At 46.2% G+C, this 14,432-nt stretch overlaps 3 protein-coding genes across 9 annotated transcripts; 1 reads left to right on the top strand and 2 right to left on the bottom strand.

Moving 5' to 3' along the window:
• The first annotated feature begins 176 nt into the window (after nucleotides 1-176).
• tmem151ba (transmembrane protein 151Ba) lies at nucleotides 177-6,307 on the top strand. Its single transcript, XM_052052429.1, has 2 exons — nucleotides 177-1,097; nucleotides 2,993-6,307. The coding sequence occupies exons 1-2, from the start codon at nucleotides 378-380 to the stop codon at nucleotides 4,436-4,438; spliced, it is 2,166 nt and encodes a 721-aa protein (XP_051908389.1). The 5' UTR covers nucleotides 177-377; the 3' UTR covers nucleotides 4,439-6,307.
• On the bottom strand, nucleotides 2,263-9,715 carry tcte1 (t-complex-associated-testis-expressed 1). 4 transcript variants are annotated; one of them, XM_052052449.1, is made up of 6 exons: nucleotides 8,969-9,699; nucleotides 8,321-8,886; nucleotides 7,730-8,179; nucleotides 6,812-7,210; nucleotides 6,652-6,699; nucleotides 2,263-3,141 (listed from the first exon to the last, which is right to left on the bottom strand). In XM_052052449.1, the coding sequence occupies exons 1-5, from the start codon at nucleotides 9,114-9,116 to the stop codon at nucleotides 6,661-6,663; spliced, it is 1,602 nt and encodes a 533-aa protein (XP_051908409.1). In that variant the 5' UTR covers nucleotides 9,117-9,699; the 3' UTR covers nucleotides 2,263-3,141; nucleotides 6,652-6,660. The 4 variants fall into 4 exon arrangements, with proteins under 4 accessions (XP_051908409.1, XP_051908406.1, XP_051908408.1 ...); XM_052052446.1 differs by lacking the exon at nucleotides 2,263-3,141 and having other exon boundaries at nucleotides 5,543-6,705; nucleotides 8,969-9,139; nucleotides 9,670-9,715; XM_052052448.1 differs by lacking the exon at nucleotides 2,263-3,141 and adding an exon at nucleotides 5,543-6,233.
• Nucleotides 9,716-9,837: 122 nt separating this feature from the next.
• On the bottom strand, nucleotides 9,838-14,402 carry rnf8 (ring finger protein 8, E3 ubiquitin protein ligase). Of its 4 annotated transcripts, XM_052052434.1 has the most exons (13): nucleotides 14,129-14,402; nucleotides 13,868-13,996; nucleotides 13,155-13,603; nucleotides 12,868-13,075; nucleotides 12,185-12,241; nucleotides 12,007-12,096; nucleotides 11,829-11,936; nucleotides 11,527-11,738; nucleotides 10,793-10,947; nucleotides 10,426-10,575; nucleotides 10,310-10,340; nucleotides 10,155-10,194; nucleotides 9,838-10,058 (listed from the first exon to the last, which is right to left on the bottom strand). In XM_052052434.1, the coding sequence occupies exons 1-13, from the start codon at nucleotides 14,249-14,251 to the stop codon at nucleotides 10,053-10,055; spliced, it is 1,758 nt and encodes a 585-aa protein (XP_051908394.1). In that variant the 5' UTR covers nucleotides 14,252-14,402; the 3' UTR covers nucleotides 9,838-10,052. The 4 variants fall into 4 exon arrangements, with proteins under 4 accessions (XP_051908394.1, XP_051908393.1, XP_051908396.1 ...); XM_052052433.1 differs by having other exon boundaries at nucleotides 9,838-10,194; XM_052052436.1 differs by lacking the exon at nucleotides 10,155-10,194.
• Between the last annotated feature and the right edge of the window lie 30 nt (nucleotides 14,403-14,432).

Genomic DNA, 14,432 nt, shown 5'->3' with positions numbered 1-14,432 from the left:
AACTCAGCATTACCAACAGGGCCACCAGATATTGTCATCTTGTTCCCCACCCCAACCTCATTATACGTTACCCTCAAGAATAAAGGACCCCTCGCACCCCTCACAAAACCGGTTTGCTCACCTGGATAGATGGTAAAATGGTCCAGCCGGATCAGGGCCAGAGCCACAGGGTTCTGTCGCAGCTTCTTTCCTAAAGCTGCCAGAATCATCAACATTCTGTTATCAAACCACCACACGAAACACCCAAAGACAATTTTTACAAACATTTAGTCATTATCAATGTTATGTTCCCCCCTCCCCTAATGTGGTATGTTCACTTGACTATACACAGTATTTCCCAAGAACAGTATAGTGAAGATAAAGACATTCCAACCTGAATGAAAAAGGGTGTGATTATATATGTTAAAAATGGCACGCATGGAACAATTAAGAATGTTATGGTAATTAAAACAATGCGAGAAAAAAATAGGAGTGTTATGATGATGGGGGGGCGTTTTTTGGGCATGTACATACGACTTATGACATTGGCGATTCCAATGTGGATGGTACATGCAGGTGAGAGGGTACCAAATATCGGGGAGGGGGGGCTTCCGCTGTGGCAGCTCCACCCCCTACGGGGGGCGTATGATCCGTGCACGCGCATCGTTGTTGTGAGGTGGCGTGGACATGTCCATGCACACGTGCCCGCCTTCTTTGTCCCCCCTTCATGGCCACAACCGGGAACGGCAAGCTGCCCCAACGGCCGCCTTTGTCGTTTCCGAGCGGCCCTTGAAGTACTCTCGTCTCGGCGTCCAGACGTCTCGCCGCTCGGTCTCTCCCCCGCTACGGTTTTCGTCTTCCCTGCCCACCTGGAAGATGTTTCAGGTTCGCTTCGGGGTTCTCCTGGCTCAGCCGCTTTGTCGGGTGTTTTTCCCGTGTGTTTAGGTTTTCGGCAACACCGCCCACACCTCTTTTGTCCCATCCCAAGTGGAGCTCCATGCCGGACTTCTTTTGTCATCATGTCCCCAGCATCGGCCGCAGCGGCCGGTGAAAGCAGCACCTGTACCGTCGCCCCCGAAGAGGAGCCGGAGCCGGAGCCGGGCAGCCCCAGACTTGAGGTGAGGAGCTAGGATCAGTCGCGTTCGTTTGGATCCAAATGGGACGGGAATTCAAGCCTCTAATTGGAGTAATCAGATGCTCCTCACAATCTGGTGAAAATAACCAGATTGTGCTGAACAAAGTGGTTTATTTTCAATTACTAGTGAAGTTGAGCATCAGTGGTATCCAAAATAGGGTTCAAGTAAGTCTTGCAGGTTCAAGAGCATGCTGAGCAACGTATTACACGAGTTCATAAACCATCTCATTGAGGCATTCATAACATCGAAATGTCAATGTTAAGACGAGGTATTTGTATGAAAAATATTTGTAAGCCATAAATACAAAAAAAACGTGGAAAGAAAAACATACGATACCGTTTTGTGCCACGTGATGAGGTATTCTTCCGTCTGTAATTGGCGTGATCATTCTGCTCCTTATAATCCGAGTACAATAATCAGATTGTGGGGAACAAAGGGGTTTATTTTTGATCACTAGTAAACTTTGTACAGTTCAATTGTATTTCACTTTGAAATACAATGCCTTTGATATTTAATCTCTCTAACCTGTATTTACAAATGTATTTGACTGTGCAGAGGATGTTGTAGTCATCCAACGGCACAGTTGAACACAAACTTGCATAGATGTGAGTCCAATATGGAATGATCTCTGAAGTCAAATATGAAACTCCAATGTCTCCATTACACAAGAGGCTTTTTATATAACATAAGTGGTCTTATTATGTCAAGACAAAGTATCCATGACTGCGAGCGCGGCACTTAAGTCAAAGGCATGACAGCGATTGTCCACTATTGTAATGTTTCAAGGCGGGACATCATGTATCTTTTGCAGAAAATTCATGCAGTGTGCAGATGGCAAATTTCAAGCTAAATCACCCTTTTGTATAGTAAATGTTCATTTAAAATCACATTTTCCATCGGCCACTCAATATTAAGGTGCTTTTTAGAAGTGATTTATCATTCAAGACAAATTAATTGTGACCAAGATGGAAGTGAGAAGCATCAGGCGTCATGTGTATTATTCATGCTCGCCTGTCTCTTGAAGTGCTGCTGACATGTTGGATTCCATACATCAATGAAGCAATGCTGATTGCTGTGTCCACTCTGATGCAGGGGGAGCACCAGATGCGAAATAACCTCGTTAAAATTAGCATTAAAAAAAAAAACACACAACCGCCTTACTTCTATTTCATTTCCATTCTGCCGTTTGCTGTTGAATGAACACAGTATAGCAATAATCCGGACTTCCTGGTACTTTTGAATCCTTGCCAGGTTTGCATGGCAGCCTTCCCCAAAAAAGCGTGACTAACTCATGATCCAGGCACGGGGCTCGCTCTCCCCCGAGGTGATGAAGGACGCCACCAGCTTTACGCTACACAGCCACTCTGCTCGCCCCCCCGCCCCCTTCATCAACGGCTTGGCATCGAGTATGGACGTGAACTTGCATGCACATTGACTTCATAGAACATGCAAAGTCAGACAGACACGCATTGGGGATTTCCGCCCATCATGGGCTCGTCTCTGCTTTGCGATAAGCGCAGACTGTGACATGTGCGACCGCTCATGCATAAACTATGAAAAAGCACTTACGACACTGCATATTTGACTAAATATTTCATATGCACGCGTCTCTGATTTTGAACCATTTTTAGCTTCAGAGAGATATTTTCTCCCAACTATGTCACAGCTACTCCTTTTAATTTTGCTTTGCGTTATCGCGGCTTTGTACGTTTTTTTCTGCTCGCTTTTGCGTTCAACTTCTTGGTTGCGGTTTTTCAAAAATCATCATCCCAGGTTAACATCGTATTCGTTTGACGGTTCTTGCCTGCGAAATTGTGCGAAACAAAATCCACGCAGATTGCCATCGACTAACCGTGGTCGTCTCCTCCCGTGTGCAGCTGCGGCCTCGCAAGCAGTCCCTGCTGAAGTCCTTGTGTCAGAAGACGCAGTGGAAATGTCTGCTGCTCTCCCTGCTCATGTACGGCTGCGTGGGAGCCACGGCCTGGTGCCAGGTGACCACCGTCACACGCCTCTCCTTCGACAGCGCCTACAAGGGGAAGTCCATGATGTACCACGACAGTCCCTGCTCCAACGGCTACGTTTACATCCCTTTGGCCTTCCTGGTCATGCTCTACGTGGTCTACCTCGTGGAGTGCTGGCACTGTTACACCAGGAACGAGATGCAGTACAAAGTGGACGTGGACAATGTGGCCGAGCGAGTGGAGAGGATGAAGCAGGCCACGCCGTGCATCTGGTGGAAGGCCATCAGCTACCACTACGTGAGGAGGACGCGGCAGGTGACGCGTTACCGCAACGGAGACGCCTACACCACCACTCAGGTCTACCACGAGAGGGTCAACACGCACATGGCCGAAGCGGAGTTTGACTACGCGAACTGCGGGGTGAAGGACATCTCGAAGCACCTGCTGGGCCTGGAGCGCTTCGCTATCACCAAGCTGAGGTTCACCAAGTGCTTCAGCTTTGCTAACGTGGAGTCGGAGAACTCTTACTTGACACAGAGGGCCAGGTTCTTCACAGAGAACGAGGGCCTGGACGACTACATGGAGGCCCGCGAGGGGATGCACCTGAAGAATGTCGACTTTAAGGAATACATGATTGCCTTCGCCGATCCGCGACACCTTCCCTGGTACGCGTCGCATTCCGCTTTCTGGACCGCGGCGGCCTTGACTCTCTCCTGGCCTTTACGGGTGCTGACGGAATTCCGAACCGCCTGCGTCCACTACCACGTGGAGAAGCTGTTCGGCTTCGACTACGTGCCGCTGACTCCTTCCGAGGAGCGTCCTTATTGCAGGCACATCCCGCGGGTCAACACCGTGGACAGCACGGAGCTGGAGTGGCACATCCGCTCCAACCAGCAACTGGTCCCCAGCTACTCCGAAGCGGTTCTCATGGACCTGGCCCAGCTCTCGGGCAGCTGCCACAACTACTCCGTTTGTCACGGCTACGGCAGCTACAGGCAGAACTGCCAGCGTTGCCACCGCGCCATCAGCAGCTCCTCCATCTTTTCTCGCAGCGCCCTGAGCATCTGCAACACGGCCAGCCCGCGCCTGCCCTTCAGCGCCAGTCGCTTCTCGCTGGGGCGTCTGTACGGCTCCAGGCGAAGCTGCCTGTGGAGGAGCAGCGGGAGTCTGAACGAGCCCCCGAACCGCCCCACGGAAAGCACGCGCTGCCTGTCGGGCCAGCAGAGCGGCGAGGAGAGCCCGCCGGCATACCAGGATGCTCTCTACTTTCCCGTGCTTATCGTGCACAACAACGAAGGCTGCCTCAATCACAACCATCGCTCCCTGCACAGAAACGGCTCTTGCGTGGAGACTTCGCTATGACCCCCGGACAGGGATTATGCGGGAAAAACAGAACTGATTTTTTTTTTGGGGGGTGTCTAGCACACTAATGTGCTCCCAACATTGGTTGCGAATCACTCAACAGGCATGTTTCAACTTATCCGTCACACACATGTAAAAAAAAAAAGTTTACAGGAAAACGTATGAACTAATTCTGTAACGTCCGTCGTCGGGGTTCAGCGAACGGACGCCTGAGATTTCAGAGAAAAATCGGAAACAAATGGAATGCCGGAACGACAAAAGCCGGCGCGACATCAAAACGTTTTCTCTTCAAGCCTGATAGCGAAGCTGAAATAACCCATTAGCAGAAATGGCTGGGCTGCGATGACATTACACTTCCTGGCTTGGTAAATATAGCAACACGGATTATTAATAATTCAGCAGAGGAGCGCCAAAGGACACAAGCACTACATTCATTTTTTTTCAAGGCTTTCACACTGGCTGTAAATGTTGTATAAATGCCAATTAGACACCATTAAAAGCTTGTCATGTCTGAACTCTGTCAAACTAGTTACATGTTGACTTTTAATACTTGGCAATATTATTATTATTATTCAGCCTACCTCTTTAAGTGCCTAGCAATTCAACCATTACCAACAAAACATTTTCCCCTCTTTCCTCCAAATCAAGTTTACACTTGGGTGTGTCTGTGTGCATGTCCTCTTTTTATTGTTTCAACTACAATGATTTTTTTTTCTGCCTTCCTGATGGTGAAATGGAGCTGCGGCAAAGCTGGATGCTGTGGCAGCTGCTGATGCATATCAGAGAGCTGGATCTCAAAGACGCTGAAAATAGGCGAGGGAGGGGGTTGGGGGGGTTGAAACTGCACTCGCTACTGATATTGTCACATGTAATAATACGAGAAGATGGCTCGAAAGAACTGAGGGCTCCGATGCCGTTGTCAGGCCGAGGGAGTGTTCATGAAAATCGGGAGTGCCGCAACTTTTCAAACGGATATGAAGGAAGACATCGCTCTCGGGGTGAAGATGAGGTTGAATGAGATTGAGCCGTTAAGTCCGTGAAAAGCAACAGATGAGTACTGCATCCACGTGACCAAGGACATGCAGTTATTAGCATTTTTTAAAAAATGGAACACTGTGTATATACCATAACGTGATTTAATATGTAGATTGAAACTGTGTGCGGAATGAAAAAGTTGCATTATTTGCAAAAGTGGCTATTGGGTTATTCAAGGTATGTTTAAAGTTAAGATTATTTTTTTAAATTCGCGTTACATAATAGCCCATTCATGATTTCTGTATTGATTTTTAAGGAAATAGCATGTCGTAATAAAAACAGTGAGAGGGTGTAAACAAGTAATCACATCTACCGATCGTTTCCTTGCTTGATTTTATATTGTTATAAATGTATTTTTTCCCCCCAGCTCTAACCGCTTACACTCTTCTCAGATGACTTTCAAAAACATGTTGGGGTGTGTTTGTGTCCTCCAGAAAGGACGAGAGTTTCGCCACGCGTACGTTTACAAGAATCAGCGTAAGGGTATTTCAGCCAACGATATGCTTGCATTTTTTTTATACGTACAGACGCCATGGCCAAGTCGTGCTTCAAGCTGTAATGAGCTACAGGTATACCAAACTATCTACTGGAACAGAACGGCTCCATAAAAGACTGGAAAATGATATTATGACTGTTAGTAAACGCACTGAACCCGTTTCCATGTAATAACTCCCCTTTGATTGTTTTTTGTCAAGTGTTCAGGGCAGTTTGTCTTTTTTATTGAATGCTGTACTCTTGTCTGGAGACTGTCAGGCTTACTCTGCATAAAACAAGAGGGGGCGGGGGGGGGGGGGGCGGACAACCGGGCTAAAATAAAAGCGTCACTTACAAGAGGCTGGCTGGCAACGTTTTTTTTTAAGCCCCCAAAATGTTTCGTGTATTGATGGTCCTTTTGATATATTCAAAAGATTGTGAAAAACTGCCACAACTGTTGAATCATGTTTTAGTTGTCCAGTGAAAGTATTTAGCAAAGTGTCTCCCGCTTAAGACGGTCGAAATGACTCTTGTGACTTGACTCTTCTACACTTGGCTTTCAAGCAAACATTTGTGGGCTATCCACCCGTTAAGGTCTTTTATTTAGATAGTGTTTTGGACACTTTGATTTACTTGGTTGGCCAATTATGTGCGATATGCAAGTAAAAGTATTCAATAAAATGAAATGAGGTAAGTAGATCTACCTAAAGACATCAGGTGCTGCTGGTGGAAGTGCGTGCCTCAGAGGGTGCCTGTTGCTGCAAAAAAATGAAACTGCATTTTTGCTCAGTTGCAAGTACAGTATAAAGCACGTCACGGATTTTAAGAAAATAAGAGGCTTTACGTGGCCGACATCTACTGTACCTTGTCATCTTGTTCTTGGCCCTCATCATCTTGTTCTTGTCCCTCGTCATCTTGTTCTTGTTCCTCGTCATCTTGTTCTTGTCCCTCGTCATCTTGTTCTTGCCCCTCGTCATCTTCTGGTTGACCTTTCCCATCTTGTGATTCTCCCTCGTCATCTTGTGCTTGCTCCTCATCGCCTTGTTCTTGCTCCAAGCGCTCGTCGGCGCAAACCATCTGGTTGATGTCGGAGGCGCTCCCGTTGGTGCGAACCACCCGGCGGGTGAGGGACGCGCTCTTATTGGCGCTAACCACCTGGTTGATGATGGAGGCGCTCTGCTCGTCGATATCTGTCAGACGGACGTCGCATTCTGTTAAGCAGCTGTTTTGAGCGATGGCCTCCTCCAGTGCTTTGCCTCCATCCTGATTGCATACAGACAAGGGAAACAAATGCAGTGTGATTCGTGGAAAGCGGGGGTTCTCAAACTTTGGACACCAAGTACCACATTAAAAGTAAAATTGACGTAAATACTTAAATATACTGAAAAACTCCCTGCATGTTATCTAGAAAGTCTCAAATGTAACTATAGGAGAAGAAAGTTTGTTCTTAAAAGGGAGGTCAACTCAAACTTTTTCTTTACAATAATATCGATGCACTAGTCTAAACAGCAGATTAAAAATGTTTTTGTGGAATATGAATTATGCACTTGCTTTTATCCAACTCAGGCGATGGCCATTTTGCTGCTCGCCATCGACTAAAAATGACATCACAGTTGCTCAGGTAACAGAACAATCCCGGCTCACCTGTTTTCTGAGTTTGGTCATGTGACATTTTGAAAGTTGAGCCGGGATCGACCGGTATCCGAATATGACGGCTGTTTTGATGGTGTGCCCGTCACGATGGCCATCTTTGAAATATCTTAAGACATGAAACACACTCACCACGCCCAGTTTATTGCAGGAGAGGTTAATGGTCTTGAGCGTTTGATTTTTAACCAGCGCTTCTGAGAGCAAAATGGCAGTGGGCCCAGTCAAGAGGTTGGCTCCCAAGTGCAGATGGAGCAGGGTGCTGTTGTTCAGCAAGGCCTTGGCGGTTGCTTGCCCGCCCTCGTCGGTCACTCGGTTGATTCTGAGGTTGAGGGACAAAAGGGTGCAGTTATTGAACAAGGCTTCGGCAATGGCGCTGGCTCCCACATCTCGAATGATGTTGTCGCTCAAGTTGAGGATCTCCAGTTTGCTGCTGTTGAGCAGCTTGCCGACAGCCTTGGCCCCCTTATCTCCGATCACATTGTGGGAAAGGTTGAGCTCTCTCAGGGAGGGGTGGTCCACTAGGTGTTTAGCCAGCAACTTGCACTTTTGATCATCAATGTGACTTTCGTAGAGTCGTACGACCTGTAGGAATGGGAAGCAGATTAGGAGGCGTTTCAAATGACTGGCAGGGGTTATTAAATGCAATCATCAGAAAAAAAATTAACCTGAACAATCTGTTGTTCTCTGTACTTGTATATGCAACTCCAGTTCTAATCACCGTACCTTCAAAGTTTTGCAGGACTCAAGCGCCATGGCGAGAGTCTCGGAGTCTCGTTCGGCCATCTCAAACATCTTCCATTCAAAGTTCATCCCGCACTGCTTGACCCAGTAGGTCAAGTGGAACTCCTCCAAGCAGCTCAGCTGATTCAGGAGAGTGCGGAAGTCAAAGTGTTCCATGTGAGCTGCGTCCGAGTCAGTATCGCTCAGCCAGTCGACGGTGTCGCCAATTCCAACCTTGGCCTCCTTGATGGGCGGCAACATCTGGGAGATGTTCAGCCTCCTCACGTAAGCCTCGCACAGTGGGATCTCCTCACTGATGATCCTAAGCGGGGTTGTCTCTGGGATGAAATGCTCAATAATATTTTCCAGGTGCCTCTCGAAAAACATTTGCTTCCAGCTGTGGTTGTAGTGAGACACGTCACAAATTTCCCACCGTTGCTCACAGCAGCGGCGCCAGTAGACGCCATCATCGACCAAGTTGGCGGTCACAGGAAGGGGTAGAGAGGGCGACAGCCTTGCCTGCACAAAATCTCTCTGGCTGGGTATAAGCTCCTTATATATGGGAGTGCCTGTCACAGATAGCGCTTGAAGTTGATGACTCTAAAATCTTGTGATATGATTTGAAGGTTGCGAGTAAAAAGAATGGCATACCCTCAAAGTTTCTCACGATGCATTCGAGGCAGAGAGTTGATAAAAAGGGCACAAGGCCCAAGGACCAGTTTGGATTTTCGGCAATGATTCTCCTCAATCTCCTGCTGTCCACAGCCAGCATGGTTGGGCCTCCAGTGAGCCTTGACATGATTGCAGGAGGTTTGTGGAGGACTACAAAAGAAAAAAGTAAATATTATCATGCACTTTGTGAATGTCATTGTAAATCACAACTTTTATTTTAAGGCTAGTCGTTCAGTGTTATACATGGTATCTATCAGAATGTTTACATACTTAGCCTAAAATATGAGACAAACGTCTCTGAACACATAATTTTTAAACGACATGAATTATCTTTATCTCAAGTCTAACTTATGAAGGCGAAAATAAATGTCAACAAAATACTACCAAGAATTTTGCACCATTAAAATGCGACGACACTCAAGCAACAAGTATTCACACACACACACAGACAAAAGTAACAAATTTGTCTGAAAGAACACATTGAATTAGTCAAGTCATCTTGGTAACATTAAGTCGTCATGCTAACACACACTTTGTACGAAAGTCAAGTCGACCTTCGGTAACTGTGACAAGGCACGTGTAAACTCTTCTGCCGATTTAATGGGGCAAGACTCACGGTAATATACTTTGTCCTACACTGTTGGTAAAATTAAATTCGAATTAAATCTGAAGTCACATACCAGGGGTCTTGGCGAGCCACGCGTTTCCGTAGTAACCGAACGCTCTTCAAAGGATTAACAAAATGCTGCCACCCGCAGGACATTTGGGGAAACGCAATGGCTGAGCACCAGGAGACAAACTAGTCATGCAATAAATTGGCAGCAAGAAATGGACGAAGGGCCAGTCAATTAAAGAAAAAAAACACGGAAATGTTTATTGTTTTAGTTGGAAAACATAATTTTTAGAAATACAGCTCTTAACGCAAAGTGCATCAATGATAGGAATTACTATTACGAAACAGGAATCCAAAGAAGTCCAGTTGTAGGTGTCCACAGAGCTGAGGCTGTCGTTATAGACACTGTTTGTTGCTATTAATCGCTGTTCTCATCACGATAGTTGGTCCTCAAATCTGTGAAGCATACCAGAAAAAAAACATTCGTTCATTGGAGTTGAGGTTCTGAGACTAGGATGGTGTAATACAAGTTACAAAATGTCATAAATTCACCCGTGTAGTACAACGACAAAGTGTGTACTGCCCATCAACTCTGATGATAGAAGTAAAGATTAATGTGTGCCTGGAGGGTGAGCCAATTCATTTCGACACTCAACATCTGATTTGGGGGATGTACAATTCATCTCTCATCATTTATATCAACTCACCTTAGCCATAAGAGCATCCGGAAAAGTGTCACTAGATCGTGAGATTGATACACAACATTAAAAAAATATATACTAATACAACCAATTCCCCATTGAGTCTCCACCATTTCACTCACTGTAATGGGAACTGCTGCGAAGCGGTCTGGAGGCCCATTGGGAGCTGTTCGGAGTATCTTCAGAAGAGCTGCTATCGCTGTCACTTTCACAACTGCTACTTCTGCTGCTGCTGCTGCTGATGCTGCTCTCATCCTGGATTTCAGACACATCTGCAAAATAGAAAGATTTTTTTTTATCAACATTTTTCAAATGGCTTTCACAAGAATTTTCCCAAAATACTGACAAATGAGCCAAGTTCCTTTTATTGTCGTTGTGGATTGAAATTTGGATGCAAAAGATGATACAGGTGCACTGCCAGCATGGCATTTTTTTTTCTTTTTGCGTCAAACAAAATGTCCATCACATTCCAACTAACTTCAAACTCACTATGAGAGGAAGTGCTATGATGAGGACTGGAGGTCCAATCGGTCCTGTCGTGGGTCTCCACAGAGTCGAGAGAGCTGCCGCCATCGCTAGTGCTATCGCTGCTGCTCCCCTCATCTTGTATCACAATCACATGTGCAGGGCCAGCTGCTGACGAACTAACGGGAAAAGAAGAAAAAATGCTCATGAATCGTGCAGAGAATTACTGTGTGACCTGGGTCACATTCATATATTGACACTCATATGCTGACATTACATTTCAAAACCAAAAAAAGGCATTTTTGTTTCCACAAAGTCCACATCCAACGTGCTGGGCAACCTTAAAGGTCTTCATACATTCCGTCTCACGTAAACTGCTTACTGAATCGAGTCGTAATGTTTTCTCAATACAATACAATACATGCCGATTTATATAGCGCTTTCACAACAGCGGCAGCTGTAACAAAGCGCTTAACAAAACAGTAATAATAAATAATAATAATAATAAACACATTTTTGTGAGTTGTGTGTGTGCCCTGGCTCAATGCGCAATGTTTCGTAGTAATGTGAACGACTGTCATGATGACGCGAAAAAAGACCCAGTGTATTTTTAATTACTGTCAGTATTTATTTCTCACGAGTGTCATTGTCATCCCAACAGGCCGACGAAACGATGTAAGAACGTCACTCCCTTTCGAACAGAGCAAAACGCTTATGCTGAGGTTTAGGGGCCTCCGTCTTGGACCGATTTAACGCACATCTCTCCTTTCCGCTCAGAGACGAGTGTCTGCCGTCTGGCCTTCATATCCAAACTGAGGTTCTCCACCATGCTGTCGATACAGTTGTCCAGTGCAAGACATCGCGTCTGGGACTTGATGGCCTGTCGGCAGATCGGGCACTCCTCTTTCTTTTTGCGCCACTGCTTGATGCAATGGCAACAGAAGCTATGAGCACAGTTCAAGATGACAGCCTGAAGATACCAAAGGAGAAAACCGTGGACTTTTGGTTTGTTATCGGTTGACACGCGAGTCAAACGTGAGCAGATTGGACTGACGCGCACCTCAATGAAGAGCTCTGAGCAGATAATGCACTGAAGCTCGTTTTCCAGGACCTCGGTCACTTGTGTGACAACTTCCTCCTTTTGGGCCCTCGCCTTTTCCTTCTCCTCCTGGTAACAGAAATGGCATGAGGCCCTACAAATTTGGCGCATGAACGAGATTCCCGGTGTCGCAACCCACCTTCGTCACTTCGAGCTCTTTGTTTTTGGCCAACAGAATCTCCTCGAACCTTGTCCGAGAAAGTGCAAGTTCATCCATTACTTTTCTCTGCTAATGGGTGTCGAGAACAAATTGAGCGATAAGAAGGAAAATCTTACATCGAATGCATTTCTCATTTGCGTATCGTGTGCCATTTTACCTCTTGCAAGGCATCTTCCAGCTGTTTTTCCATCAGCTCCCTTTGCTGCTGGGTTTTCTAAGCATTTGTATCCAGAAGAGGGAGTAAAACAACTGGTTAAACATGAGATGCTAACTCAATTTCTGCATGGCTGACAGTGCGTCTGAAGAGATTTTGGTCTCTTCATAAACACATTCGCTAAAACCCGGCGGAACGAAAAAAAGACGCCGTGGACAAGACTGCTATTGTCGTAGAAAAATATATATTTGGACATAAAAAAATGAAAACACACAGATTACCAAAGAGAGCGTGTCCGTCCGACCTCGAGCGTCGTTTCGCCTGTACTACTTTAGCTGTTGTTTCGGATAGACTAGCTTAGCTGTTCTCGTAGATCAAAGCTCTTTGATCTGTAACATCGGCGCTGATTGGTTGAAGCCAAAAGACGTGCCCGTGCGTAAATATTCATACTGACGCACACACAGCAGAGAGCAGCGGACCAGCGACTGCTGAGGCGGGCTTCGCTCAAGTGGCGTCGCTACATGTCTTTTTCTCTTAAATTCCATTCATGAAAAAAAGTACTATTAAACATCCCGATGCTATACCATAAGATCATTATTATTCACTTATAATCCAGGCCCAAAAAATAAATAAATCAGGTCACGGTGTAGCAAAATGCTGTTGACTTTCTTTGAGCATGTTCTCACCTCCTGCTGCCTCTTAGTTTGACTGAAGGATCTCTCAAACATCTCCATTTTCTGCATCTTGCTTCGTAGGGTCTTCAGCTGCCACTGCAGCTGGTTGATCTGCTCCTCCCTGAACGGGTCACCCGATTGGGGTTCACCTTCCAGCGAGGCGACCTGCCTCTGCGTGTTGTCCACCTGCTCCCTGAGCATCAAAAGGTTGTGGCTATACCTGCAATAATAAGAATAAGAAAACCTTTAGATATTTATAGCAACAGAGCGTATGCGTCATCTTTGTGATCGACACGTACATCTGCAAGTTGTCCAGGTCGCAGGGGACATCCAAGCCACCGCAGCCCCGGTCCGCCTCTTCCACGTATAGCTTGGGAGTGGCCTCCTCCAGCTGAGGGCAACTGCGGCGCTGGTGGCGCCTGGCTGGTGGCAGAGGGCATGGCTGTGCCAACGACTTGTCCGGATATGAGCAGCGGTACAATTTGGCCTTTGAGGTTGATGGCTCCACTTCTTCTTCTGTGAGTTTTCTCTTGGATTTCTTAGGTATGTTCACCGCTTTTTCTGGCTCTTTCTGTCTGTTTGCCAAGTGGTGCTGAATTTCTCTGAGGGGCCGCTGCACAAGGATGTAGTCAAACTCTACTTTGGACCCCATGACGGGAACGCCAAGATGTATAGAATCACCAAGCTGAAGCAGGTGGGCTTCTTGAGCGGGTATGCGGATCCCATTCACCCACACACCATTCAGACTCTTGACATGATCACAAAATGAAAGAAAACATACATCATACATCGCAAACATTGTGGCTTTCTGGGCCTACAGATATGTAAAAAATCTAAAAATTTAACCTTAAGCCACACGCTGTGCAACGGTATGGTAATGAATTAACTGGATTTACCACAGCGACTCTGTGTGTCTCAAACCTACATCATGTATGTGATTCCATGTTCCATGTTGTACATGTAATTACACAAGTAGGCCTCTAATTGACACCTCAGTCCCACGACTGCGTACCTGCTTGTCTGTCACTGTCCACTGTCCATCTTCTCCTTGAGAAAATGTGCAGTGCAGCCTGGAAATCATTAAAGGGTAACTTGAAGACAAGAGTTGGTAGGTCACGTCAAAACCACGGCCAATTGAAACCTAAACGCAAGAAAGGTATGAGTCAGTGCCTCGGTCTTTTTTGTCAGTCTTTGTGGCTACATATTAGCACCTGTGGCTTCACAACAGGTTATTTTGATTAGCTAGCTAACCACCCTAGCAAAGTGTTCGTACCTCTGTGTTTTCTACCAAGCGAAGCCAGTCTGAATTCCTCCCGACTCTCATCAAACAAACAACTTCTGAGTCCAAAATGCCATCCTCATCAGGCGCAGAGGAGTCCGTCGTGACTTTATCCATCTTTATCTCATGTCGTACCTCATCGCTGTTGCTTGCTTGCAGCGTGTCCGTCCCGTAGCTGACGTACTAATGATGTCACAGCTGCGTAGAGTTACGATTTACAGTACCGGAAATGGTCTGGGATATTTTCAAAACAAAGCGCCTCAATCGGATATGCTGGAAATTACTACAAGGTTTCTAG

Source organism: Hippocampus zosterae, chromosome 19 (assembly GCF_025434085.1).
Source record: "Hippocampus zosterae strain Florida chromosome 19, ASM2543408v3, whole genome shotgun sequence".
Taxonomy (NCBI): Eukaryota; Metazoa; Chordata; class Actinopteri; order Syngnathiformes; family Syngnathidae; genus Hippocampus; species Hippocampus zosterae.
This window is presented reverse-complemented; position numbering and strand designations above follow the sequence as displayed.

Coding starts and splice junctions, on each gene's coding strand:
- tmem151ba (XM_052052429.1), top strand. CDS start 378: ATGAAAAAGGGTGTGATTATATATGTTAAAAATGGCACGCATGGAACA. Junction 1,098..2,992: donor CGGGCAGCCCCAGACTTGAG/GTGAGGAGCTAG, acceptor TCCCGTGTGCAG/CTGCGGCCTCGCAAGCAGTC.
- tcte1 (XM_052052446.1), bottom strand. CDS start 9,116: ATGTCAAGGCTCACTGGAGGCCCAACCATGCTGGCTGTGGACAGCAGG. Junction 8,180..8,320: donor AGTCCTGCAAAACTTTGAAG/GTACGGTGATTA, acceptor CCATTCCTACAG/GTCGTACGACTCTACGAAAG. Junction 6,706..6,811: donor GCCAAGAACAAGATGACAAG/GTACAGTAGATG, acceptor ATTTTTTTGCAG/CAACAGGCACCCTCTGAGGC.
- rnf8 (XM_052052433.1), bottom strand. CDS start 14,251: ATGGATAAAGTCACGACGGACTCCTCTGCGCCTGATGAGGATGGCATT. Junction 11,739..11,828: donor GCTCAGAGCTCTTCATTGAG/GTGCGCGTCAGT, acceptor TGGTATCTTCAG/GCTGTCATCTTGAACTGTGC. Junction 10,341..10,425: donor TCGCAGCAGTTCCCATTACA/GTGAGTGAAATG, acceptor CTCACGATCTAG/TGACACTTTTCCGGATGCTC.